The sequence below is a fragment of the Ochlerotatus camptorhynchus genome, unplaced genomic scaffold, assembly GCF_037179485.1.
Source record: "Ochlerotatus camptorhynchus isolate MF236.1 unplaced genomic scaffold, CSIRO-AGI_Acam_v1.1 ptg000423l, whole genome shotgun sequence".
Taxonomy (NCBI): Eukaryota; Metazoa; Arthropoda; class Insecta; order Diptera; family Culicidae; genus Ochlerotatus; species Ochlerotatus camptorhynchus.
Genome location: NW_027040909.1, coordinates 890,074 through 903,693, shown reverse-complemented (window position 1 = coordinate 903,693; position 13,620 = coordinate 890,074). Strand labels below are relative to the sequence as shown.

General features: G+C 37.2%; 1 protein-coding gene across 5 annotated transcripts in view; it reads left to right on the top strand.

Annotated features, from left to right (window-relative positions):
* Pde8 (phosphodiesterase 8) overlaps nucleotides 1-12,076 on the top strand; it is a 379,861-nt gene extending 367,785 nt beyond the window's left edge. For all 5 annotated transcript variants that reach the window (XM_065233901.1, XM_065233902.1, XM_065233903.1 and 2 more), the window contains 2 exons: nucleotides 11,148-11,576; nucleotides 11,640-12,076. In XM_065233901.1, the coding sequence (XP_065089973.1) occupies nucleotides 11,148-11,576; nucleotides 11,640-11,800 (590 nt within the window). In that variant the 3' untranslated portion in view covers nucleotides 11,801-12,076. The remainder of the gene's footprint in view (nucleotides 1-11,147; nucleotides 11,577-11,639) is intronic.
* Nucleotides 12,077-13,620: the final 1,544 nt, after the last annotated feature.

Here is a 13,620-nt window from a genome sequence, read left to right as displayed (position 1 = left end):
TGATCGTATCTTCTCAGCTTATTGCGTGCTCTCAGCTTAGTGTTCTAAATGCATTACCACAGTTATTAATTGAGAGCTTTCGATGCCCGTACCATTTTTGCATCAGTATAATTGTGTGGCAAGTTCAATCATATAATCTATGCTCAGGGTGGCCGAGAAATTTTTCAACCCGAAAAAATCCTAAAAAAAAACAACAAACCCAGCCACTTCCAGCATGGTCTTGCTTTGTAGTTGCACCTTTACCAACTGAGTTAAGGGAGGCCCCCGAGGTGCTGCATGGTAAAAATGGACATGGTGGCCCCGGAGACCGAAAACGAAGCCAAACGGCCTGAACTGATGCCAGCAACTGCAGAAGCATTGGGATGATTAGGTGCGATACGAAAGATGAAAGATGAGAAGGAATATTAACTCAATCCCCCTAAATGCACAATAAACAAATTAGTCTCTCGGCTCGGTTATGTTCATAGAGACATTGAGCCTCCTAACTTAACACTATAGGGAAAACAAAAGCTGTTATTCACTCGCATGTAAACAGACTACTTACTTGTAAGTAATTTTCACCCAACATCAAGTTTAAACTAGCCAGAGACAAACCAGCCCAGGGCTGAAAGTCTCCTTAAAAAAAATAAAAAAAGCAAGCTTAAATAACACACTTAGAAATAATTAATTTAAAACGAGACGTAATCTATGTTGGACGTAAATAATGGAACGTAAAAAAACATATCATGTAAAATTAAATGTTTTCAAACCAAAACATAAGCAGTTCGACAAAGAGAACGTTTGATTGAATTGATTTTCTCGTTTCTTTCAACTGATTCTTATGTCAACAGGGCCGCTTGCATGTGTCGGTCTCAGGGAACCGAAACTTACATGACTTTTTCGTAGTGTGTATTCAGTATTATGTTGTACACCACTTACCTAATGAGAGCGAATGAAAGGAACCAATTCAATTGTTAATTTAAAGAACTCAACCTTTGGGGCTTTTTTAAGCGAGTACCTCGCTTTTCTTCTTTCATTTTGTTATAAATAATCAAATTAAACACTTAATTCGAGCAGTTAAAACGACATTTACTGCCACTTGAACATCAAAATAAAACAATGTTTTTTTCTTCTTCTTGAAAAATAGTTATTTGTTGTTCCAGTATTGTTAAATCGCTGGTAGAAGGTCACGGCAAAACTGTTTGACAAAATGGTCCATATAATGATTACTTGGTATTTGTCAAAAGATGTTAATATTAAAGTCTTTTCCATTCAGAATTTAGCTGCATAAAATAGGTTATTTTTCCAAGGGGAAATAAAGTACAAAAACGCTACAGGTATCATTTTGTAGGATTTTTATTTAGCTTTAAAGGAAACATACAACACAAATTATTCGTCCGCTTTTCGGATGAATTTTCGAACTTTTCGCGCAATACCCCTCACCATGTCTTGCACAGTAGTACCATAGAGGTAACTCTAAGACTAGTAGGTTCCGAAGAAACGTGCTCAACTTTTTGGCTCAGCTCTGGTACTCTCTTCGGTCCCAAGCTAATCGATGCACCCCTCGAAACATAGGAAAATCCACTGTCAAACTTTCATAGAAAATCTAAGCAAACAATGTGTAGTACTAGAATTTCGACTCGAATGGGGTACGTTTATCGATTTGCTTGGGACCAATAGGCTAGTCAAGTAGTGATCCAATTTAAAATCGATAGTTTCGTATTGATTGTTGGTAGTACCAACAATCAATACGAAACTAACGATTTTAAATTGGCTCACTACTTGACTAGCCTATTGGTCCCAAGCAAAAGGTAAATGTACCCCATTCTAGTCGAAATTCTACTACTACACAATGTTTGTTTTGATTCGCTATGAAAGTTTGACAGATAAAATGATGGGTTAGTGGATTTTCGAGGGGTGAATCAATTAGCTTGGGACCGAAGAGAGTACCAGAGCTGAGCCAAAAAGTTGAGCACGTTATTTTGGGACCTTCTAGTCTTAGAGTTACCTCTATGGTAGTACTGTCATCCTCATCTACCATCCTTTTCCACCGCTTCTCTAAATCAGATGGTGTTTTGATTGTTTTGGTCCATTACTTCAATTTGCGCTTGATAATTGCCCACAATTTTTTAATGGGACGAAAATCTGGACAAATTGGTGGATTGATACTTTTCTCAATATAATCGACATTATTCTGCTTATACCATTCTATGACATAGCGGCATTAATGGCAGCTGGTTAAGTCAGGCCAGAACTTAACGGAACCTTCGTGTGATTAAATGAAAGGCAACATTATGTTCTGGAGACACTCCTCCTTGTAAAGTTGTCCATTCATAGTCGCTCCAATGATGAAAACCATTGTTTTCTTTCCGCAACTGCAGATGCCATGCCAAATCATCAACTTGCGAGCGAATTTATCTGCAAAGACAAATTTGAATTTATCCGGAGCATCCCCTTTACGTTCAGCAAAGTAAAATTTTTGGCTCGGGATTTGTCCAAAGTCCATATTTACGTAAGTTTTATCGTCCATCAAAATACATCCGTTCTACTTGGTCAGAACCTGAGTGGTGCGAAGTGAAATTTTCTTCATGTTGGTAGTGTTGAAATAAACGTTTCATCACCGTCGGTTGGTAGAGAGAAATGTCAAACGGCTTTTTGTGCAGAGCCGATTCGTGACTTTGTGATTGTTTGTTGACATTGTTCATAGCTGGAGTTTTTACGGAGTGGAATAAAATTCAGAATGAAGTGTTTTGCTCACTTTTGCAATTATAAAGATGGACACGACGAAAAGCGAAGCCTATTCAGGTTTCTCAAGGATTCAGCAGTACGTATAATGTTTGATTTTTAAGATGTTTAAATAAATATCCACAGAAAAGTCTGTATAATGCATCCTCATTTAATCTCATCCCTATTTTGCTTCTGTCTGCAAAATATACTTTTCATTTCAGGGAAGTCAAGAAAGAATAAAACCCTGACACATCCTCTACCTGACTTGCAATCAAACATAGTAATTTTTATTTGTATAAATTGTTGCAAATCAGATGCAAATTTAATGTGGCCGACGATATCTATGGAAGTGCTGTCGAAATTCCCTGGGACCTCCAATGGCAACGATTTGACTTCCCTCCAAATCGTGTGAAACTCGAACATGAAAACTCTATAGAACCCCCGTAGAACCTCACTGGCAGCAACTAAAATATCCACTGAAACCTCTTCTGTCGTGGGAAAAATCTGTTGAAATTTCCTGGAACTTTTGTACTATCATCACAAATCTCCTTAGAACGTTCTCCGAAGTCACAGTCGTTCCTGAGCGAAAAAAAATCGGAGGGGTTTTTTTTCAGCGCAGGAGTCTACTTTGGTCCAAAATACGAAATAATACTGTTATTTTTAATTGTTTGAGTCGTTTCGAATCACGTTTTTAAAAAGATCAAAAACATTACTGAAAAATATTTATTTTTTATTTTGGACGATAACAATACTTCTATCTATTTCAACGAACCACAATGATAAAAAAGTGGTTCGATTTGACAGCTCGAAAGTGGTTCGATTTTGAGGTCCGTCTTCGCACCACTCAGGTCAGAACTTGCACGGTTTTTGGCAACCAGGTTTTGTTTCAGCGTCCTGTTGGGATGTTTGCTGGCATGGTATGACCGAAAACCTTCTCACATACAGATTCGCCGAACTGTACTGTGTACCGTACTGAACCTTTTCGCCAAATCACGACCGGAGATCCCAGGATTCTTTTGGACTGCCCTTATGACGTTCACTCGTAGTTTTCGGTCATATGTTCCACTTCTACGTTTGTTTTGTTTTGCACGATCCAACTTTAGTGTTTCCCGGTAAATTTGAGAGCCTTTGCAATCATTCCTCTTGATCACGTTGGATTTTGCATGTGAGTGTGCAGAATTTTTTCACGTCTGTCACATTTGAACTTTTGATAACTTTTGAACAAGTATATGAATCCTGATGAAATGTTCACTACTAAGTAAACAATCCTTCCGGATCAAAACGCTGTCAATAGTTTCTTGCTACGAAAACTAAAGGTGCTACAGTAATTAAAAAGAAGCAGCCAAATACTAACTGGAACAGACTTTATTGACCTGTGCACCGAAGAATTTTATTCTGTAATTGTTAAGTTAAGCCAACGCCAACGAGCCCATTTGATTATCCCTCTTCAAATTCCATGTGTTTCAGGAAAAAAAACTATCAAAGTCAAGCGCTCTTTCACTCGTCCGCTTTACCGAAGCTTGAAAGAAAGACCAATGAAGCGACTGCAAATTTGCCGACTGAGGTTCTAGAATGCTGCAAAGCTGTTCGACTTCAACGGAAAAAGAAAGCTTGCAGTCTCTTCGTCGCATCGATCTTGTCGATTGAAGCTAATATTGTGGCGCCCTGGTTCAAGGCAAATAAAATTTGATGATGCCTTGAATTGAAGTCATGAACACCGTTCGTTTTGACTTCGAAAATGGAAGTGCGAGACCGAGCTTTGGCAAAAATTGGATGCGAATGCTACTGAGATCGAAGCAACTTACTGGATTGCGGAGGAGAAAGCGCATTTAATCAAGTTGAAGTCGGAGGCCTCCGCGCTTTATGCATAAAGTAACAATAGTGAGGAATTAATGTTCCATTATGCGGGTGGAAAGGCAGTGAAGGTACATATGTCACCTGAAAGAGCAACATTCAATACGTGTGCGTGTATGATATGCCACCGGAACACTATGGGGCATTTTCATACAACCAGGCGGTCAAAAATATTTCTATCATTTTTTCACAATTTCTGCTATTATTCTTGCTTTGATTCAATATAAGGTGTGCGTTATCACTTTTCAACATTTTCACGGCCAACTTTTGAAAAGGGCCTTACATTTGATTAATTAAAATTTAATTTTTACGATTTTATAACGGTTACAGTTTCAAGCTTGTTTTCAGAGAATAAAATCTATTGAACAAAGACATCCTACCATGGTTTTGTTGGGGGGAACACCGTAAAAAAAAAAAAAAAAAAACCTTGTTTTTGGAAATATGTTTATTTTTTTCAACAAATTTTCTGTAAAAAAAACATACAAAAAGCCATGATACAATAATCAAAATCAAATATGTTTCAACGAATTTCTTTTTATTCCTCTGTTACAATATCATCATAAACAAATTCTTCTACAATTTCATCGACTGCTTTCATAAGTTCCTCCAAGGCATTGAAGTTATTAGTATCGACTACTGAATCACTTACAGAATTTTCAAATATCATGAAACTTTTCAGATGTCGGGATAATCCAGGGATACTTTTTTGTGTCGTCTTTTTGCCATCCAAATGGAACTGATCAGTGGGTCCGATTCATTAATGGCACGAATAAAGACATCATGTAAATTTTCTACTCTTGATCGTTTTCTAGCATGATGGGTTCGATATTTTTTCAATTGTTTATGTTGACTTTCTGCTGCCTCTTCCGCTAATGAACCAAGTGGTGCTGGTGAATGTATGATTATTTCTCCGGCATGAGCGAGAACTTTATGCACGGTTGCAGGAATTTTGCACCAATCATACAATTTAAGATAGAGCCTATATGTTTCCTTGCAATATGCATCAAATTTTTCCGGGTTTATTGGCTCTTGGCAGTTAATAGCAATTAATATATTCCGGAATCTGAAAATTAACTCTTCATCAATGTTCAGCACGGAGCTTAAAAGCTTGGGATTTCCAAATGCTCTTCGACAAACGTTTTCTGTAGTACTGGTACCTGCTCCACCCGATCGTGGTTGATCTACTCTTACTCCAAATTTTTCGTAAAGCTGTGTCGTCACATGTTTTTTTCTTTGTTCATATAGTTCTTTGAACGGTTTCGTTACCTTCCATTTTTTGATATCCATTCTGTATGCAATATGCAAAAGGCATTCGAAAAATCTTATCCAAGCATGAAGTGGAGATATGCCGTAATGCAAGGCTTCTTCGTTGGATATAAATCCTTCCTCGAATTTCTATGCATCATTCATTACATTTGGTGTTGCCCCACATATTGGACAATTCTGCATCGACGAATTTCCAGTGACATAAGTTAAGACTTTTCCGTCTATCATACTGAGGACCAGTGTTCGGAAAATCATTCTCAAATCTCATTCATTGAGCCTCCCTGCGAGAATAAACTCATGTGTGAATGCGGCAAACAAAATTCACGCTTGAGATTCTCATGCATATTCCGGTACTCACACTCACAACGCCGAAAAATCATTCCAGCTTTAAACTCATAAAAACCACTCAAACGTCAATTGATATCATGCCTATGCATGTTGTGTAAGTTTTCCAACTCCTGATGCACAAATAATAATAATAACAATGAATAACGCCAAAATATAAAGCAATGAATTTTTGAACCTGAAAACTCATCGGTGATTTTTGCGACGTTGAATTTTGCAAGGCAAAACTCATAGGCGCATAAACTCATGCATGAGATTTGAGTTTTTGAGTTTTTCTGAACACTGCGAGGACAAAATCAAAATCAACAAGTATAAACTTGTCGTTTGAGAGTTCAATTTTCACTGGCGTTAGTTCACTCATTTCTTTTTCTACATCCTGTTTTGTAGCCAGATTAACTTCTTTACTCTCTTTAATGAATTCAAGGATGAATGGCCTACAAAATCGAATACTTTGAGGCATGGGATTAAACCACATAATTTCCTTTCGATCATTGTACATGAACAACTGAATTGGTGTTAAAGTGGACGAAAATACATCTGAATCGTCCTGACATCCTTCTGGTAGCACTTGATGATATTGCGAATATCCAGTTGATCCGTCCATACCCCAGCTACATAGACGAACCAGTTCCGTAGAAACTAGATCGTTGCTATCCATATACTCGTTGAGCTCTGCAGCAATTATTTGGACGATTCGTTTCACTGTATTTTCCATCAGCGCCTGGAGTTTCACTCTTATTTTCAATGCACCTTCTTCGATGAATTCACTAGGAGGGGCGCATATTTTTTTCACTGCTCCGATCACATAGTAAGGTGGAAATCTTGAAGGTGATTCACTATGTATTACTTCGTATTGAAATCTACTCAATCCAGCCTCGATAAGTACACTAAAAGCCTCTTCTGGTGACATCATTCCTCGTTGATCAGTTAGTTGAGCCAGCATGGTTTTAGAGCTTTTTTGGTTTTTTTAAAATATGCCCAATAACTTTAACTAAATTAAAATCCTTTCGATTATAAGTCTTGCAAGTAACAAAGCTTTCTCGATGGTATCGAATTTTGGATCAACTGCTTCTTTATCGATGACGCGACGTTTTCCTCTTTCACTCAAATCCATGAAAGGTTTTGAAGGCCGTCTACGTTTTGTTCCCGAGGCCGAGGTTGAGGCAACACATTGCTCCTGTTCGATGAATTCCTCGATGCCAAATTCTCCATCAAGCCAATTCCGAAAATACGACTCAAATCGCTCTTTCGTGCGATTAGCTTCATGCCATTTGTTGATGTATTTAGTAACGATTTTATGGATCTTTTCATCGAGACGTTTACGTTTTTCCACCGAGATGTTATAATTTTCACAAATGAATTCAATGGCTCTGTGAACATTGTTACTATGGCTTAATTTTGCGTCTAATAGATTAATAATGGTTCTATTATCCATGCTCACACTTGGTCTCAACCGTAAATTTGAATTACACTGTAGTAGTTTAAATAAAAGCTACACAAAATACACTATGGCTTCAAATTGACACTACAGTAGGTTAAGTACAGACTTAGGTATAAATTAAACTCATCCGCGCATATGCGTAGGTACATACTTACGCATATGCTTCTATAATCGTCATAACCCAGGTACTTACTTTAGAATAAAGCATAAACGAATGTAGTTTTACGTTCATCCAACAGTGAACTTTATGATAATGATGACTTCTTTTTGTACAAAAGCTTAAACCCTTTTTAAAAGTTGGTCATGAAATATAAGAAAATGTTTTTTAACAATATATTTCGACTATACCAACCGAACATAACTCCAAAAGTTGCAAAATAATTGTTGAAAAAGTTTGTTTCCAAGCCGGCTCTTGTACAATTTGAAATCTCCCATGATAACCGAAAATTTTCAAATTGCTTATATTTTCAAAGGGGCAGGTTGGGGCAGGCAAACTCTTCAGTACTTGTTAGAGTACACTCAAAACTTCATCCAGAGCTGACAATTAGCCTGGGAATGTGCGAGACTCGAAAATTTGTGATCAATAAAGTTAAATTTTCATTAATTTTCAATTATTTTTTCTATGTTTATTTTTAAATTTTTTTGTCTTCATCAAATTTTCAAATGGATTTTATTTTCGGAAAGCTTATTAAATTACCTTTCCAACCCTGTATAATGATGTCGTAGTTATATGATAAATAGTGGATGAAATTTTATTTGAGTGGTAGTGTATTTTTGCGGTAAAATTTGTACTTTTCTTACTCTTTTTTGACTTCGACATCCGATATCTCAGAAACTAAAACTGCTAGAAGCTTGAAACTTTCAGATTCTCTTGTTGAAATGTTTACTATCGACCAAAAATAACGAAATAAGGATTAGTGAAAGTCATTTTTTTGATTTTTGACCGCCTGATATCTGATAGTGCGGAAGTCCCTACCGTTGCACAGTGATTTAAAAGCGCTATAACGTACGTTTTATTAATTACGCGAAAATGGATTATTTTACACATACAATGTATGGTTGTTACTTTGAACCTATTTATTTCATGATTAACCCACCAAGCAGGAAGATATAAAAAAAAAAAACATTTTTTTAAAGTCTAAATGATATCTTTGATAAAGTTTTAGATAATATTTTAGTTACCATTTTTGTAAAAGACGTCAACTCACCATTTTTCACAGTTGTTGAGATATGTATGGTTTTTTAAAAGAGACTTCTAAAAATCAATGTGTTTTTCAAAAACTTTTCTGGTAACAATTTTCCGTTATCGACATGTTTAAAAAACTATATATCATAAAAATTCACCATTTTGTATGTGAAAATAGTTTCTTATCATTTATATTTAATGAGTAATTCATGGTTTTGACCCAAAAATAACACATTTTTCGAAAACCAACATCTCAAATTCGAGCAAAATTGAACAATTAAAAAAAATGAATTCAAGCGCTGCCAATGCATATAAAATCATTAGTTTTGTATAGTTTTTTTTTAATTGAGGTTCATAATAATAGGAGATTATAGAGGTTCATAATAATAGGAGATTATAATGATAATGCTGGTTAATCATTCACGATTAAGCTTAAAATGTGGCAATTTTGAATCTTGTAAAAAAATCAAAATGGTGTATTAAAAAAATTTCAACAAAATAAACGTCAACACTTATAACCGAAATGATGTCTGAGACGAAGTTTTGATGGACAAAATCTTTCATATATATATATTTCAGAAAAATATACTTGATAAAAAGTATGGGATTAAAATATCCAAATTAATTTTTAAAACTTTAATAACAAAACAATACCCTCTCAAATATATTTATTATTAGACTGTTAAAAAAAACATGCGAATTTACGTGAAATTTTCTGGGTAAACACCCTAAAATTGACAAAAACCCTAGAACAACTACTTTTGGTCAAATTTGTGAACTTTTTATAAACTTTTGCACAGAAAACGATGCAAGTCTACAAAATTCTTTTATGTGCAAAATTTTACAAAGAGAGTGAACATATTTAAAAATAATAAAATTAGCGCTCACTAATCTTTGGTAGCTCAGAGTAATGTTCACCTGTCTTGAAACTTGCACATGTTGATCCTTGGACTAGTACCGTTCCGATTCAAATTTCGGACGATTCAAATTTCGGACACTTTCATTTTTAATTAAATATTACATCCAGTTAGAAACAAAGTAATAATGTTAGATTATCGTGGAGGGCACTAGTCAAAAAAAATTAAAATTTACAAGACATGTGGATCATATTCGACCGAGATAATCAACTTTTAAAAGTGTCCGAAATTCGAGTTTAAGTGTCCGAAATTTGAATCGGCACGGTATATCGCCTCCTCGATGGGTTGCAGGCAATGGTCAACGTCTTTGCATGTCTCTGGTTGGACATCATAGTCGACGGTGGTGTTGACGCAGTATTAAAACTGATTCTAGTTGACAGGATGGTAGTTGCGCATGGAATCGGTTCACAGAGGACCCACTTCGGCCATCAACGAATAGTTATCCGTGCTGAGTCCTTGGTAGACGACAGGTTTTGAAATGTTGTTGAACATGTTACTAATTAATGTGAACAGCGCACCAACTCAATTTGGTGGGAGAGACCGGGTTCAAGATGGTGTTTCACCGACTGTTGCCCCAAGCTTGGTGCTTGGCATTCAGGTTGCCAGTGATGATGTAGCCGTCATGTCAGCTGGATGATGTCTCTTCGCAGGTGCTATTGACCCGTCCCTGATATTGACTTGTTTGGGACGATATTTGGAAGGTAGACGTTCAACTCGAGCTTCAGATGGGTTTCGCTTATGAGCCAATGTCAATGTTTCACTCGTTGAGCAACTCAACGAACTCGTTGTTCTTGCTCTTGAGTTAGTAAACGTTCCAGTTAACTATCTTCATAGGCCATATTCAAAGACGAAAAGACCCAGAGTGTAAATCTGGTCGTATCGCGTTTTTCAGCTGCGCTACAACGACACGCAAGCTTGGTGAATACGGGAATCAACTGCTCTGGAACTGTTTATGGATGTAAGAGCGATAATTGAAATCGAACGTCTAACCATACCTGAAGTACGCAAAGTTCCAATATGCTGCCGCTCATGGCAAGTCTGTCACATAGTCCAAATCGGCAAGCTGAGAAAAACGCATTTTAAGTTTACTTTTAACACTGCTTCTTATGCGTTGGGACAACCTGTTCAGCAGTTTTTCAAAATTGTCCAGAACAAAGTTGTTGAGTTCATCCAGTATTATGAAACTATGGGTGATTAGCTACCATTTTAAAACTCAGTTTTGACAAAAACACAAATGGGACCGACTTGCAATGGAAATTGATCAACCAACAGGCAAGATTTCAGAAACCCGTCCACTCAAATTGTACCTGTCTGTGTATTAAAATATTAGGACAACAGTACGGGTAATTGCCCGACACTATATTTCATTAGCATCGCCTATACCAATGTTCAAAATAATCCAAGCCAACACATTTTACTCTTCCTCTTACAGCGGACGACAAAATCAACATCTTCAAACATCTGGACCGCGAATCGTACAAACTGGCCCGGTCGATCATCATCGACATGATCCTGGCAACGGAGATGACCCGCCACTTTGAACATCTGGCCAAATTCGTCAGCGTGTTCGGTACGGACGTCGATGGCAAGGAGACATCGCACGACAACGACGACAATCAGATTCTGATCCGACGGATGCTGATCAAGTGTGCCGACGTGAGCAATCCAACACGGCCGCTCAAGTTTTGCGTCGAGTGGGCCCGCCGAATAGCGGAGGAGTACTTTACCCAGACGGACGAGGAGAAGCATAGGAATCTGCCGATTGTGATGCCCATGTTCGACCGGACGACCTGCAGTATATCCAAGAGCCAGATCGGTTTTATCGAATACATCATTCACGACATGATGGATGCGTGGAATAGTAAACACTCTATTGCTTTACGAAGAAAAATTTGTGGATTGACAAAACTACTTTTGTTTTCAGGTTTTATCGAAATGCCCGAAATTGTTCGATACATGGAGCACAATTACTCTAAGTGGAAACTGTTTGAGGACCAAGGCATCATCACGCTAAGTGACATCAAGCGGATGCAGCTCACACTCAACAGCGAGGCGACCGGTTCGTCTTCGGTGGAGGAACTGTAATAAGATCCCACACATCTCCATTTTGGCCACCCCCACTCCAGTTTTAAGGCACCTTTTTCGAGGAGGAGGAGGAGTAACAAGTACACATACGTACACGTAGATACAAATATACATATTTGGTAGGCAGTTTGGGAAACGGATGCATTCGTTTGTTGTACCACGTACGGTTGCGCGTTCGTCGTTTTAGTCTCATTTTGTATTATAAATAATTGTTGATCAGTGGAAGTTGTTTTATTGTAGAAAAATTAAAAGTTGTCTTATGATGGTACACTAATAGCTATACGAATGTTGCAGATTATTTTGAACGAAATCAGATTCCAGGTTTTTATGTTATAAAATCTATTAGCAGAGCAACAAAATTTTAAATAACTACGATTTTCTTAAATGCTTCTTTCATTGCTCTGAATAACAAAAAACCTTACCTATTAGGAAGAAGACAGGAAAAAAAATAAAGCAACTCACATTCTCAACTAAGAAGCGATCCTCGCTACTGACAATCACGTAGGCGTCCTCTCATGAATGAATGAAATGGGTACTTTCATTTTTTACGTCTTCCTTGGAAATAGAACCGGAAGCAGAAGCCACTCCAATACACATGTTGCCGGATATGTGTAGACGTATTGAAATTCAAATTTATTTCTCCCCCTTGCAAGAGATTATTCCCCTCTTCCGATCACGATTAAAGCACCAAAAAGCTAGCAGAAGAAATTACACGCCAATATGACAAAGAATTTAACTATAATCATATTTTCGGCTCCTTAGTGAATCATGCTCCACACCTCTTTTGCGAATGCTTCAAGTATCATCATCAACATCATCATCATTACCGGTAGCTTTAACAACAGGTGAAGATACATACACGGTAAGAAAAAAGTACCCAACAGCCAGTTCACTTTTACCAACTTTTGACTAGTTTGTCTCCTTTTCTCCTTCTAATGTTGTCAAAAACGGAGGAGCAACACCACCCAACAGGGGTAGTAAAGTGTGGGAACCCAACGTTGAGTATAATCATATTTACCTACTGTTGGGTACAACTAACTTACTTTTGGTAAAAAGCCAGTAGAAAATTCCATATGAACTGCACACAAGTAAATGAAAATTACTTTGACCCGCTTTACCTACTTTTGGATACGTCTATTAACGTCTCTTTAAACTGTTCCCCTACAAGAGGAGAATTTAGTTCATTCGATACGACCTACTTTTGGGTTCCTGCACTATAGTGCCGAGATAAGTGAAACGAACTTAATTTTGGGTACTTTTTTCTAACCGTGTAGAGGAGGTAGAAGAAAAAAGAAAGATTTCCCGGGAAGCAGCCGGAATTCAAATTTGACCTGTTGTGTTGTGTGCAAAATCTGTTGAAAGTTAGAATGGGTGTTTAGGGATTGGTGTGCCTCCCGTAGGGTTTAGCAATTGAAATTGTAGCCAATATAGAATGCCATAATCAGGCATCTGGTTGTAAAGAAGAGCAGAATACACAACAAACTGTGTCCGTTCGAACAGAATTCTGTACTCAGCTGGTTAACTGGAATATTAGTGGTACCGGTATATACCCGAGTAAAGCTGAAGATCAAATTGAAATCAAAATTTGCTATAATGATGTAACTTATTTTGAATATTCCAGTTGATCTCATTTTGGTTGACTTAACCACAGCAAAATGAGAGCAAAATTTTACACTGTTGAACTAACGCAAAACTAATTCTGCTATCAATGAAATCATTTTGATTACAGATTTTGTATTCAAAATATTTAACTAAATACGAGCCTGTCGTAAATGATTAGCATCCATGCTTCTCACGTTAAAAGACTTGAGTTCAAATCT